Here is a 14383-nt window from a genome sequence, read left to right as displayed (position 1 = left end):
CAGAAAATCAGAATCAAAAGTTTCTGATACTTACAGGTTTTGTTCAGCAAGGTAATCTTTACAAATATTTTTAGCATAAATACAACCTCCAGATGTAAAAATACCAAGGTCGCTTATTAGCTAACGCCTTTTTAAAGATGTTAAAAGCTTCAAAATTCATGAGTGAAGTATCTACTGACGTACAAACGTCTGACTGGACATTTGACAACTTTCCATACTTTAATGTTTTAGATGATTAGTGTAATTTTGATTATTGAAGTTAAATACATAAATTTAATTACAGTATTATGTAACTTTAAACAATGATAATATCATATATCATGATATATTAAATGTAAATTGAATTAAGAAACTATCTGTAGAAGAAGCCTGATGAGTGTCTTGTTTTTGGTTAACAGGTGGAGTTAAATATTTAACTAATCATGGTGCTTCATCACATTGATGCGAAAGTCCTCTAAATAGCTAAATGCAATCAGATATATGAAAAGACATCAAGCAGTTTGGCAAAATCTTATCTGTTGACTGTACTATAATACTATAAGATCCTTAGAAGATAAGGATTTAACTAAATACACTAAATATAGAGGTTCGTCTACAGCTACAAGAAACAAACTACAGTCTCTAACAGGACAGTGGGAGGTCTGCTGTGGCCCGCCTCCATCTGCTGTAGCTAGGCAACCAGGGGGCTGATGATGCTGAAGAAGATGGTGCTGTTAAAAGCCTTTAAATGAAACACAAGAGAAACACCAGCAGTTCCACACCAGACAGAAGAGGGATGACCAGAGCCAGGCAAAACAGTCGAGGGAGGGAAGATTTTCTCTCTAACTCAGACAGTCTGAACAGCTGTGTTTGGGATTACATCACTGAGCAGCGAGCTTTGTCAGTGTCTGTCCATCCAGCACAGACAGAATTACTTTGTTCAGTCAATGTCAAGGAAATCTGTCTATACGATGATGTTTGATGGGTGATGGGTGACATTTTGTCCTGTGGTGACGCTAACAGAACCATCATAGAATATCCAAAATGGAAAGGGTTCACTGTAAAGTTCAAACAGTTACTCAATTATTCTGTTAGTTGACTGACATAATCCTAAAGACGTAGAATAATTAATCAATTCTGTAATTATTATTTGAGTTTTTGGTTGGTTGGTTGAGCCCTAGTTCATCCCGGTTCATGAAGGATGAACCATTTCCATTTTTGACTCTCCATGATGTTTCCTCTACCACCTCTCTCAGTCCAAAGTGTCACTTCACACAGAAGCTGTGTGTTTGCCTGGCTGTGGTCACATCCATGAGAGGTCAGTTGCATAAAGACAATAGTAATATTTAATCCTGACTGTACAACTGCAAAGGTTCGACTGATGTGGGTTATGACACTGTTTAACATGGTGTTCAATATCTTAACAAATCCAAGTACTTAGTCTCCATAAGTACTTTCTTCTTATTGCAGTGGAAAAAAAAAAGTTGTCTCATCGTTGACTATCATTAATTCATACTAGTACGGTGTTGAGACATGGCTGTTTGGAATATGTGTCCATTAAAAACGGGCCCCAGGAAGAAAGAGCTGCTTCCAGAGTTGTCAAGAATCCCAGTATGGCTGAATGCAGCATTCAAGAATCGCTCTTAGGAATTACTTTTATCCTCAGCAATACACCTGCCCAGTGTGGAGGACATAGAGACAGAGATTACTTGTTTTATAGGTTAGATGCTGCTACACTGCTGCCTGTCTGGAAAAATGGCACCAAATTTGTCATGGTTACTTAGATTTATCTACACATGTCCATCAAATGTGGTTGCAATAGCATGAGGTGGTCAGGGAATAGGACATTTTTTGTAATCTAAGCCCTGCTCACATATCAAAGCTATGAAGTATGATGTTAAGTTTAAAACATTGCAGGCAGGATTTGGGCATGAGTTGGGTTCAGTGCAGTTTTGTGTTAAATGTAAAGTCTCTAAATGAACAGTTGTCTTTGTCCGATTAAAAACCCAAACCAGACGAACCATCACAAACAGTTCACCTGCTATCTTTGTTCCTGACATCACATTTTTATGCAACTGTGCCTCAGAGCCCATTAGCAAGGCAGGGCAGGCTGGTTGTGGAGGTGTCTCCTCATGCCTCACCTGAAGGCCGGTAACAGTGAGGCGGCGAGCGTCGTTCGCTGGCGCAACGACAGGAACAAGGTAGGGGCTGTCGGGTATGTGCTGGTCGTTGAACTTCACCGAAATCTCATAATCACCTGCAAACAAGGGGGTGAGAATATATCAGAGTCGAAATGCTAGATCAGTAATCAGTCATCAGGGTGAACTGTGTGTGTTTTTTCTACCAGGCTCCTGAGCGATGTACGAGACGCCGCAGGATCCATCTTTACGGTCATCAAAGGAGATCTCCGCCCTGCTGGGTCCTTCCACAGCGATGGACAGACCACCGGCCCCCGCCTCCCTCGTCCAGATACTGAAATCAGCTGGTAAAAGAAAGAGAACATGAGAAAACTCCACATCCACTGCAGCCAATGTAATATAGTGTACAGAGCCATACATTATGATTTATGAAGCAAGATCACCATTAATCTGCTACTTCTGAATACCTTTTGCTAAACATTAAGCGTTTACTTTTACTGTTTTCTGATATGTTAAAACAAGAGTTTTCATTCTTACAAGCAAATATTTATTGTGTGAAGTCTGAAACGACAAGGTGATTGCTGCTTGCACTAAATAGCAGACAGACGGCAACTTAACACGAGTTAGATGCAGTTTTTTGGTAGCAATCCTTTTGATGTGTGTAACAGTAACCAAAACAAGATTTGGTATCAATTTGGCAAATCAATGCTTTACATATTGATCCATAAATAACGGCAAAGGTAGCCAGCAATGCCTGTTTTCTGGAGCGTTACAATCTGGTAACCTAAAGATTAGTGACTTTCTCTGAGAGCGTGCCTCAGCCAAAGAATAAGCCTGGTGTTATTCTACTTTTTTTTATTTGTAGGGCTGCAACTAACAATTTATTTTCATTATTTATTAAACTGTTGATTATTTTCACAATTAATGGATCAATTGTTTAGTCTGTAAAATATTAGCCCAAAGTGACATCTTCAAATTGTTTCTTTTGTCCAAACAGTCCAAAACCCAAAGACTCATTTACTTTCATAAATAAGAAAGAGAAGCAGAAAATCCTCACTTTTAAGAAGCCTGAACCAAGAATTGTTCAATATCTTTGTTTGAAAAATGTCTAAAAAGATTAATCAATTACCAAAATTGTTAGCAACTATTTTTCTTTCAATCAGCTAATTGATAAACTGTAGTTTTTTGGAAAACCTTCCTCAATCAGGAGGAAACGGGAAATATTTTGCAAATATTTCACCCATGGCACAGAGGAATACAGGCTCTGGATACACAGGTATTATTTGTTAGTAGAATAATTGATTGTTAGTTTTGGCCTTTCATGGAATTTGACAGTAACAAAATAAAGAATATCACCAGACTTATTTCTGTTGGTCTGGTATGTAGCATGTAGCTCTGATATGAAGCTGAGGGTTCAGAACTAATACTTCAAAATGTGCATAAAAATGCATCAATGGAAACACAGCTACTATAAAGTCTCTGTCAGCACAATGTCTCTGTTTGTGTACCTGGCTCTCCTGCCTGCGCTCCCTCCAGTCCTGGACCTCCTGCTCTCACCTTGGCGGCCCCGCCCTCTCCCAGTGGCCCCACGGTGAACTGGAAGGGGCTGCCCGGCACATGCACACCCCTGTACCTCACACTCACACTGTGCACACCCATCTCTGTGGGCACGAAGCGCACACAGTAGGTGTCGTTACCCACAGCAACCAGCTCAGCTGGCTGACGAGCTCCAGAGGGGGAAGTGACCTCCGCAGTGACGTCCTGCATATCAATTGCTGAAAGAAAAAGAGTGAGTTTTATTACTTTTTGTTGACTTATGTGATTTACTGGTATTAGTATTCTCTAACTCTTTATATATATATTCCTTTGCATGTTTTGTTTGACAAAACAAAACAAGTTATGGCTCAAAAAAAACAAAACGAAGCCAGAAACAGATGAGACAAATTCTTTTAAGCGCACACACACACAACTGCAAATGAATGAAACATGTTATGATGCAAACCTTATCCTGCAAACCCCAGCATTTTCCCCGTGACTCTACAACGCACCCTCCACCCCAGCCCCCGAGCAGTGGCCATCAACGACCCAAACACCCCTCGCTGCCTTTGACCCTCCTGCCAGCACCAGACCAGAGAGGCCGGAGATGAGGCGGACGCGCCCTGGGGAGAGGTTCTGATCCTGGGCAACAACAGAGGAACGAGTCCCGCGACCTCTGGAGCTTCCAGACCACCAAAGGGAGCAGTAGGAGCGGTAGGAAGTGTGAGAGAGAAGCTGCCGAGACAGGATCAGGAGGAACCAGGTGACTGGAGGAAGAGGAGGATGAAAAGGAGAGGAGGAGGAAGAGGTGATGGAGGAGGAGAGGAATGATTGGAGATAAGGACAGAAGACAGATGAGGAGAAAATAAGCAGCAGCTGAGGAAAAGAAGAGGGAGACATGATAGAGAAGAGGAAGTGAAATAGGACAAAATAAACAATACAGACAAAAGAAAGGGGACAGAAAGATTGTAGAAGGAAAAAGGCAGAAATGTTAAAATGTAGGAATGATAAAGTAGAAAAGAAAGTCAAGGACAAGGCAGCAGGGTGAGACAAAGAGAGGGATGAAAAGGGAGGGGAAAAGAGATAATGAAAGCAGAGATTAAGAAAAGACAAAGCTGTTACTGTCAGTACAGAGTAGCAGTAAGAAACAACAGTCAGAAACCAGAGAAATGTCAAGGACTTCAGACAGGAAACGGTTTTAGAAAAGGAGGAGGAGCAGCTGATGATGCAGGATGTTTTCAGTCTGAACATCGTCCCCAGATTATGAGTTCAGGACTCACTAATGTGCGCCTTTTTGCATTGACTTACAAAGCAGGCACACACACACCTATATCTTATCTGTCGTACAGGTATGTGTGGACACTGACTGTGCAGTCAGCCAATCAGACGAGCCTTCAGCTCAGTAAGGTAAGAAAGTATGTGTGTGTGTGTGTGTTTGTGTGTGTACCTGGTATCTTCAGACTGAGGTCACACACACTCCCCACGCTGGCGACAGATGCAGCCTTCTGTCGTCGGGTGATGCTCTCGCGGATACGACCTTCTCCAGTCACCCGCACTGTGAACGGACTTCCTGTTGATGAACACGCGTGAAATTATTGATCTTTCATCTGGATTATGACCTGAGGATTTAGTGGCACCAGTGACAGCCACCACCCTCGATCTTCCTTCCTTAACCTCAGAGTTTCAGTCCTCAAAAATATTATTTTGCCTTCAGGGGACTTTGAATCAATAATCTGTATTCTAGACAAAAATTGTAAGAATTGTATCTATGATCATTTGTGGAAAACAAAGAAAACTGGTGAAAATTTTTACCTGGGACGTGTTCCTCAGCAAATCGGATTGAGACGATGTAGTTTCCTGGTTCAGTAGGACAGTAGGTGACTCTACACGTCCCGTCCTCCATGTCATCCGTCTGGATGTCCACCTTACTCGGACCTTCGATGGACAGAGCCAGGCCACCATAACCTGTGCGCACACACAGATGTACATGAAGTTGACTCTGGCTGGCTAACAGCAGAAACAAACAGCTGGCAGACTTTTAAGTGGCATCATCATGTTACCTGATCTCAGCGTTTTTACAGAGTAGTGTAATCAATACAAACACTAAACACAAAGCACAGCTGAGGCTGATGGGGATGAGGATGGGGCCAGATTTCAAGTATATAGGAAGTATTGTACAAACTGAAACTTTGATCTGATGATGGCGCTATATGAAAAGTCAGGGGATCACCAAAGTTATTACAGTTAATCCTGGAATTAATGTGAAAGTCCAGATTTCCATCCAACAGTTGTCAAGATATTTCAATCTTGACCACAAATGTCAACCTCATGTGGCACAGCAGGAAAAGTAGAGGAAAAGTGGGGAACATGAATGAACTGACAAAATTTTATGGCAGTCCGTCTGATAACCGCTGGGACATTTAAATCAGGAGAGGTGAACGAGCAACCAACAAACCCACAATGCCATCCATAGAGCCACGTCACTAGATTGGCTAGAAAAAATAATGCTAATAATTAAACACAGCTGTGGCGTTTGAAGGCCTGCATACTGACCGGCCTCCCGCGTGTCGACGATGAAGCTGGAGTTGTTGAAGGTGGTTCCCTGGACGAGGCCGTCGCCATGAACTTTGACTTGGCTGGCGTCGCCGATCTCAGACTGGACGACCATGATGGTGATGGGACTGTTGGCGACATGACGGCCGTTCTTCAGGATGCTGACCTTGTGTTCACCCACCTCCCGGGGGATGAAGGAGATACCTGGTAGGAGGAGGAGGAGGAAGAGGAGGAGGGAGGGGGTGAGACGAAATGGAGAGATTGACGGTTTAGAGGAAAAGAAAAGGAGGAGTAAGAGAACAAGTCATAAGAGGGATCAAGGAGGGAGAATAGGAACAGAGGAGATGGGGAAAGGGAAGAAGGTGGAAAGAGTGGGAGAAGAAACAGATTCAAATGAACACTTTGTTGTTACTTTACAGTGTGTGTCTGTATGTATTTATTTGTGTGTGTGTGTGTGTGTTACCAATGTGATTGTTGGCCATCCTCTTCAGCAGGCAGGGCTCGTCACGGCCAGATGGCGCCTGGATGCTGGCGGTCAGCAGGCTCAAGTCTGTCTCATTAATGTCCAGAGAGAAATCTGCTGCAGAGCCCAGTTTGACCTGAGAGCGCCGCTGGTTGTCCTCTAAAAACACACACACACACATACACACACACACACGCACACACACACACACACACACACACACACATTATGTCTATAACATTTAAGTTTGACTGATATCAAACTTAAACTCACTATGCTGATGATTATATAACTATCTGATTATGACTGACTGAAGAAATCATCATCAGCTGCTGAATTTGACAGATCCTGATACATCTGTTGTGATCAACTAAACTGTAGCCTTGTTCTTTACATGTCTGATGTAAATGGGTTCCTCTGGTTGTCTAATTTTCATGAAAAATTTTAAGTATGGAAATAACACTTGGTTATGGTTCAGAAAAACTATAATCCTGGTGATAATTTTAATCCAGAACCAGCTGAGTCTCACCAGTGATCCTGGCAGTGAACGGGCTGCCGGCGATGTGCTCGTCATTGTATTTGACCAGAATGTTGTAGTCTCCAGGCAGAGTGGGAAGGTAGCTGACACTGCACGTCCCGTCTTTGTTGTCCACACAACTGATCTCTGCTTTGGACGGACCCTCGATAGCCAAGTCAAGACCCCCTGGACAGACAGACAGACAGACAGACAAACAGAATATACTTGAAATAGGATGTTAACACTGATTTACTAAAAAGTAGAACAAAAATAACAGACTTGTTCCAAAACACTGATATGCTGCTTCTATGTTAATAATACCTTAAGGAGCCCAATTCAAGTTTCCTGCTGAATTATTACCGTTATAAATACCCTGAAGGATCACAAGCATCCTCAAGTGTTGACAACTTTTAATGCATTTTTAAATAAAATGCTTAATCACTAGTTTATTTTTATTTTTCCTTGGATTTTAATATTATTGATTCTGTTTCTTTGCAAATTTTCTAACAAAAACATGATTAGTAAAAGACGTAATAATTGCAACCCAACACCAGTTAACTAATGCTGTCACTGCTGTTCCTACTGCTGTCACATGATGTTAAAAGAGTAAATACCAGCTCTGCTGCCCCTCCTCCTCCTCCTCCTCTTGTAGTTGACATACCTTCAGAGGCGTCCTCTGTGAAGACTGTGAACGTGGCAGTCTTGTTGGCAACACCGTAGCTCAGACCAGGACCGTAGGCTGTGACATTGGGACTGCTGGCGTGGTTCACATAGAACTGAAGGGGAGACTCTGCAAACACACAAACATACACAAATTAACATGAGTACAACAAAAAGCAATAAAACTACAGGTAAAGCTGTTTCCAGGTCCTATAAAAGATGGTTTCCAGTTTGGTGTGGAAGGACCTGACTGGTCTACACAGAACCCCGATGTCAACCCCATCCAACACTTTTAGGATCAACTGGTACACTGAGTCTGAGAAATATGATGAATGAATGGGAGCAAATTCCTGCATTCAGGATCCAAAATCTCATGGACAGACTTCCCCTGTCATGTCGAGGACACAGGTTACCACCCATGGTGTAAAAATCACGTTCTGATGTAACCTAGAGTGATCAGGTGTCCACATACTTTAGTCCATTTACTGTATACTACAGCTGAAACAGGAACATCGACCACACACACACACAGATTCTCAGGATGTGATGTCATGTGGACTGGTGGTTAATGGTTTTCTTCTGCCGATCCAAGTGACATCGCTCCTTTAATCACAAACATGAATGTAACACACCACACAATTCATCTTTCTTAAAGAGCCTAGACACAGGCCTAATCACTCCCACATATGCACGCACACAAGCACACACTCGCTCCATGTTTCATCCTGATTATGACATCGGTGTCCAAACATCCTGACAGGAGATTGATGTTTGAGAGGCTGCAGTTCTCCTTCTGGACACCAGATGTCTCTATTCACCTTTTTTAACCCCCAGTCTGTGTATGTGTGAGTCTGTATGTGCTGACCTGGGATGTGTGTGCCGTTGTATTTGATGTGCATCTCGTGCAGGCCAGCCTCAGTGGGCGAGTACTGCACTGTGACCGTCCCATCCAGGTTGTCTGTGATCAGAGGCTGAGCTGATTTACCAGAAGGCATCAGAACCTCACCTGAGAGAGAGTCATAGAAGTAGAGACAGATTTACAGGTTTGTTTGCCTCATTTTATTTGACTTTTCTGGTGTACCAACACGTTATAAAAACCTATCAGTCCCACTGATTGTGACCTCTGCTAACCTCACCAGAAAAAGCTAATTAATTTATCATGCTAGTACCAAGGAAGTATTTTGTAATGATATGTTTAAGTTTTACAAGTTTGGACAAAAAAGGGCAGACAAAGAAATGCTACAAAATTAAATGAAACGTTTATGAACCAACGTGCAAGTCTGAACGAGATGTGTGTCAAGTTAACTGTAAGAAACATCAGGGACTTTTCTCCAACACAGTGATGAGACAAACAGGTTTAAACACTGTCATCACAAACTTTGTATTCGGTTCCTCACCGGTGATTTCTCCCTTCCTGAAGGAGAACGGTATCACCATGTCGAACGGTCTGAAGCCGCTTCCGTTAACACTGCTGCTGACTGGCTTGTAGTTGTCTGATGTCACCTGGAGACGACACACAGACAGAGTTTAACGTGTCTGTTCAACACTAAAAACTTCCTGTCTGCCTCAACGACCCACATAAAAAAACATAATGCTGCATCCCAACCCTGACCACAGAGAGGCATCCTGGGAAGTGAAGTGTGATGGAGCAGGAAGAAGGAGGAGAGAAAAGAGGAGGAGGAGGAGGAGGAGGAGGAGGAGGTGACTCTGTGATGCAGCCACAGCGATGATGAAGAGTGCACTGATGAAGAGGAGAAAGAAAGAGAGAGAGACATACCACCATAACAAACCCTGGAGGAAAAAAAAAATCCTCAAACACCCGTAACCATAGCAACACCTTCTGCAACACATCTCACAAAGAGCTGGCCCTTATTATTTATGTTATGATGTTAGACGTTTGATGCGTTCCCATTGGCTGAGACAAAAAGAGAAGCGATGACATGAAGGAGGCAAAGCGGTCGAGCAAGTACACTTTAGAATGGAGAGAGAGAGGGAGGGAGGGAGGGAGGGGTCAAGTTTTAATCAGCAGCCATTCACCTGCAAGAGAGAGAAGCGGTCTGTATGAGTGTGTGTGCGTTTCTGTGCGTGCTTTGTGTGTTATATCCCTGTCCAGGTTAGAGTCCTGCACCAACCCGACCCCGTCCAAAGGCTGTGTAACGGGTAAAAAATGTCTTTATATAAATTTACTGGTAGGGGTACAGGTAAAAATGAACTAATTGTGGGCGGCCAGAAGGTGAGAACAATAATATAACTCAAATAACGTGCTTTTTTTCCATAGAGATATTGGAAATAAAAAATGACTGGACAGTATTTTTATCATTTATACCTGCTACTACAGTAACATCAAGCCTAAAAAAAAAAAAAAGAAAGAAAAATTAAACACATTGTTTTTTTCCAGCGCTGATAACAGAAGTAGCTAAAGAGTGAGCCATCTGGCTTCCTTCTCATCTCTGTTTGAAGTTGCACATGACCAATCGGGCACTCGAGAAAATGGTGGAGGATAAAGGCAAAGTTTATGAGCTGAAGTGCAAGCGAGCATTTTAAATAACCTGGAAACAGGAGTTTAGTTGGAAGGCATTAAAGGATGTGGGTGAAACTCAACCATGTGTTGCACAAAAATAAAAGAGGGTCTTTTTTTTTTTTCTTTTTCTTTTTTTTTTTTTTCAAAGCCACGTCCAGTTTCCAAAATACGTCTCTGGAGAGCCAGAACAAGAGCTGACAGGATCTCCCATGGCAGCTAAGAGGGCTGCCGACATGCCCTCCTCCAGGGTTTTGTGCTGTTGCTTGCATGAAACGCTGAAGCAAGTCAGGTAATCTCAAAATTGATTACCACAGCGGATCATGTTTCAGAAAAGCACAGCTGTTCACTGTGTACTCCAGGGCGACTGCTCTTCAACAGTAGAACAGGACTGACCCGGCTACGCAGCACTACACCAACATGGCTCATCGAAGATATTATTTGATAACTGCTAATAAACAAAAACAGTATGGGCAAGTAAAAAAATTCACTCATGACGTTCTGTTAAAGAGTACTTTCGCTAAAATCACAAATATGAGGCATGCTCAAATTTGTGTATGTTTTGAGTGTGTGTGTGTGTGTGTGTGTGTGTGTGTGTGTGTCTGTTTTGGGGGTACCCAGGGCTGGAAGCCAGCTCCGGGGGGAGCGGCCTGTTGCTGTAGGGACGTCTGCTCTTGCATGATGGGTACCTCATCAGTAGCCTGAAGACACGACAGTAAGGGTTAACATCTGACCTCACACACACACACACACACACACAATAACAGACAGTGACACACACTGCTGTGGCCTCGTGGATAAATCCTGGTCTGTAACCTGAAGGCATGAATGAGGTCATCACAACTATCAATCTGCACTTCAACAGCTCTATTACACAACAATAATACAACAAAAATGAATGCAAAATTAATGTTAACTGTGACTGATTACATAAGAGTCAGCTGATTGGTTTCTCACATTTTAAAGACATGAATTGAAACCAGCTGCTGCCTGGAACAAAGCAGGATAAACACAGGACATATACATACATTGAAAATACAAAACCATGTGTGCAAGATTTGTAGAAAAGGAGCTACAGCCTATAAATACACAGGGTTGTTCCTTTAAATACTGAACCCATTCTGGATCTCCAGTCAAAGTGTATTAAAGAGTCAGATCTCCATCTGTCTCCACCTCTTAGCGATGCTCTTCTGTTGAGAAGCTGCAACGGATGTGGTCGTCTTAACATGAACTCATTTTGGATCCCTAATCAACACGATTCTGCATCCCTCACTCACCATGACTTTGAAGGGACTACGCGGGATGTTTTCCCCTCCGAAGCGGACATAGATGACGTAGTTCCCAGGTGCTGGTGCGGTGTAGAAGATGTCAAAGGTGCCGTCCTCGTTCTCCAGCACCTCGGCCTCCACCTCGCTGCCGTCGGGCTGAACCACCACGCAGCTCACCTTCCCCTTCCCAGCACCCTTAGCGTTCACGACCAGACCCAGCTCCTCGCCGATGGCCACTGTGGGGCCGACACCTGGACCTGAGAGGGAGAGAAGGATGTAGATTATTTTCCAATAATTATTTTTCAATGTCTTATTTTTCTAAATGTTTTCTCGTTCATTCATCAGCGGTCATGTACCGGTGACTGTGCACTTGCTGGCGTCTCCGGTTGCTGTAGCGCGGACTCTGTAAGGTGAGGCAGGGATGTCATCACCGCCATACTTTATGACAATGGTGTAGCGACCCGTGCGGTCAGGGATATAAGACACCCGGTATGTACCATCCCCGTTGTCATGGATAGTGGGCTGCTTAGGTTTACCATCCTGGTCCTGAAGTAGGAGGGAAGAGAAGAAAAAAGACAGGAGGAAAGATAGTTTAAGTGTGATGTCTTCTTTCATTTGTGTATCTAATCATGAGTGTGTGTTACTGACAGTGATGAGCACGCTCAGTTGGCCCTGTCCAGCGTCCTTGGCGTCGATGTTGAACTCAACCGGGAAGCTGGCGGGGACGCCATTGGTCAGCCCGGGACCACTGGCTCGCACTTTACTGGCATCGTGAGTCGGCAGAACCCGGAATTTGAAGGGACTGAGGAGACACAGACACACACTTACAACAGATTCTTTACTGCTTTTCATGCATTTATTAAGTATAAATTTTGAATTTAGTGGACCCTTCCTAAGTCTGCTCCTTTTAAAACTTCTGTCAGCTTTCTTCTTAACCGTTTCCTGTTCTCAGATGTGCTACACGCCAGGCTCAACATTGAAAACAGATATTACAGAACTGATCTTGTCTTTAAGCTGGTCAACTGCCTCCTGAAGGAGACTCTGTACTGCAGTTCTGCTCTGTACCTGCGGGGGACGTCCTCCTCTGCGTATTTGATGCCCACAGAGTACGGTCCCTCTACAGACGGAGTGTAAGACACCAAGTGAGTCCCGTCCCCGTTGTCCGTCACCTCAACAGGCTCTGCGAGGCCTTTAGGACCGGTGACGGCCACGGCCAGTGGGGCCACACCCGCCTTCCTGCAGTCCACCGTGAAGGATTGTGGGATATTAGCTCTGACCCCTGACCCCACACCGGGACCAGACACCTTGACCTTACTGGAGTCCACCACGTCCTTCACTGGGACCTTGAATGGACTTCCTGAAAAGAAAAAGAAAAGGAAATGTTGAATACATATGAAAATAGTTTCTAGAGAAATATCTTCAGGTTTTGAAGAGTCTGTGAGACAAAAAAAGCTATTTGAAGACATGCCTGTGAAAAACAAGTAGCCTGACAACTGCCTAATTGCAACAGCTCTACAAAGTTTATCCTCTTTGTAAGTTTGATCTGGATCGAGTTGCTTCTTCATCCTGAAGCTCTTTGCAGGCTGAATCCTTCACACAGCAGAAACACAAACCAACAGCTGTGAAAGGTGTCAAACAGGGACACACGCTGAGCTTTTCCTGAACAAAGTTAATTAAACTGAGCTGCAGCTTTTTAACTTCAACCACATCTTTAAAACATTAAACAGAAACACGCCACACGTCTTTTAACATCTTTCTACCATTAACTGAGGAGCATTAACCACGTCTTTTAACATCAGTGGCTGTTTACAGGCGGAAATTAGAGCAAAGTAAACAAAACGTTATAAGGGATTTAACATTAAAGAGCCTAAAGAAATAAACACGTGAGGGAACCAAGTGGATGGATCTTTGATGCTAAGTCATTGTTTAGATTTTTAGCTTTCTCAAATTGATCACAATTTCCAGCTGTTTTAGTGAAACGACTGAGCCTTTTTTGAAAAATGAAACTTTACACGTGAGACATTTTTTAAAATTTATCAGTGGACTGGAAGCTGAGAACCACAAACAGCAGAGGACAGTCAAAGTCTTGAGAGACGGACAAACACACTGTTGTGTCAGCTTTAATATCGTTGACAATAAGTTTTGTCAAAAACTGACAAAATCTTTTGACATTTTCATCAATGAATAAAAATATGAAAATGTTCAGGATGGATGAGTTGGGAAAAGATCCAATCAGAGCAAATGACTCTGTGTGGTAGGGAGGTTCGATGAACTCAATCTGATGGCACTGATCTACCTGGAAAGTCAACCAGCAGGTGTTTGCTGCATGTCGAAAATGTACAGAAATGCCAACGTTTGAGAGAAAGAGAAAACGAGGACCTCATTGAGACATACATGATGACAAATTTGCGGAAGAGTTTGAACAAAGATGTAAAGCGGAGGCTGAAGGGACTGGACTATGACTAAACTATGTAACTAAATTAAGACTGACATGGCTTTAAAAAAAAATAAAATTTCATAAAAGTTAGAGCATCTGATCTCACCGGGGATGTGTTCTCCTCCGTAGGTGATGTTGACGTCATAGAGGCCGGGGGTGAAGGGAACGTACTCCACGCTGCAGCTGCCATCTTTGTTGTCTTTGCAGGACATCTTCGACTCTGACGGACCCTCCACAGTGATGCCGAGACCACCGATACCCGCCCCTCTGGTAAAGGAGGAACACACCCAACATCAGCAACAGTTTGACCTCCA

General features: G+C 43.3%; 1 protein-coding gene across 2 annotated transcripts in view; it reads right to left on the bottom strand.

Moving 5' to 3' along the window:
• Window positions 1-14383, bottom strand: part of flnba (filamin B a) — an 86098-nt gene that overhangs the window by 4911 nt on the left and 66804 nt on the right. The window contains exons 28-44 of one of the 2 annotated variants that reach the window (XM_084740300.1): window positions 14176-14336; window positions 12698-12989; window positions 12281-12434; window positions 11989-12178; window positions 11642-11889; window positions 10982-11065; window positions 9244-9349; window positions 8712-8852; window positions 7848-7976; window positions 7199-7372; window positions 6670-6828; window positions 6207-6410; window positions 5466-5618; window positions 5101-5223; window positions 3626-3892; window positions 2324-2461; window positions 2121-2236 (exon numbers count right to left, since the gene is read on the bottom strand). In XM_084740300.1, coding sequence (XP_084596426.1) covers window positions 2121-2236; window positions 2324-2461; window positions 3626-3892; window positions 5101-5223; window positions 5466-5618; window positions 6207-6410; window positions 6670-6828; window positions 7199-7372; window positions 7848-7976; window positions 8712-8852; window positions 9244-9349; window positions 10982-11065; window positions 11642-11889; window positions 11989-12178; window positions 12281-12434; window positions 12698-12989; window positions 14176-14336 — 2839 coding nt within the window. The remainder of the gene's footprint in view (window positions 1-2120; window positions 2237-2323; window positions 2462-3625; window positions 3893-5100; window positions 5224-5465; window positions 5619-6206; window positions 6411-6669; window positions 6829-7198; window positions 7373-7847; window positions 7977-8711; window positions 8853-9243; window positions 9350-10981; window positions 11066-11641; window positions 11890-11988; window positions 12179-12280; window positions 12435-12697; window positions 12990-14175; window positions 14337-14383) is intronic. The other variant, XM_084740309.1, reaches the window with a different exon arrangement.

Source organism: Lutjanus erythropterus, chromosome 2 (genome assembly GCF_056507025.1).
Source record: "Lutjanus erythropterus isolate fLutEry1 chromosome 2, fLutEry1.hap2, whole genome shotgun sequence".
NCBI lineage: Eukaryota > Metazoa > Chordata > Actinopteri > Lutjaniformes > Lutjanidae > Lutjanus > Lutjanus erythropterus.
The sequence above is the reverse complement of the archived record's forward strand: the minus strand, read 5'-3'. Positions and strand labels throughout refer to the sequence as shown.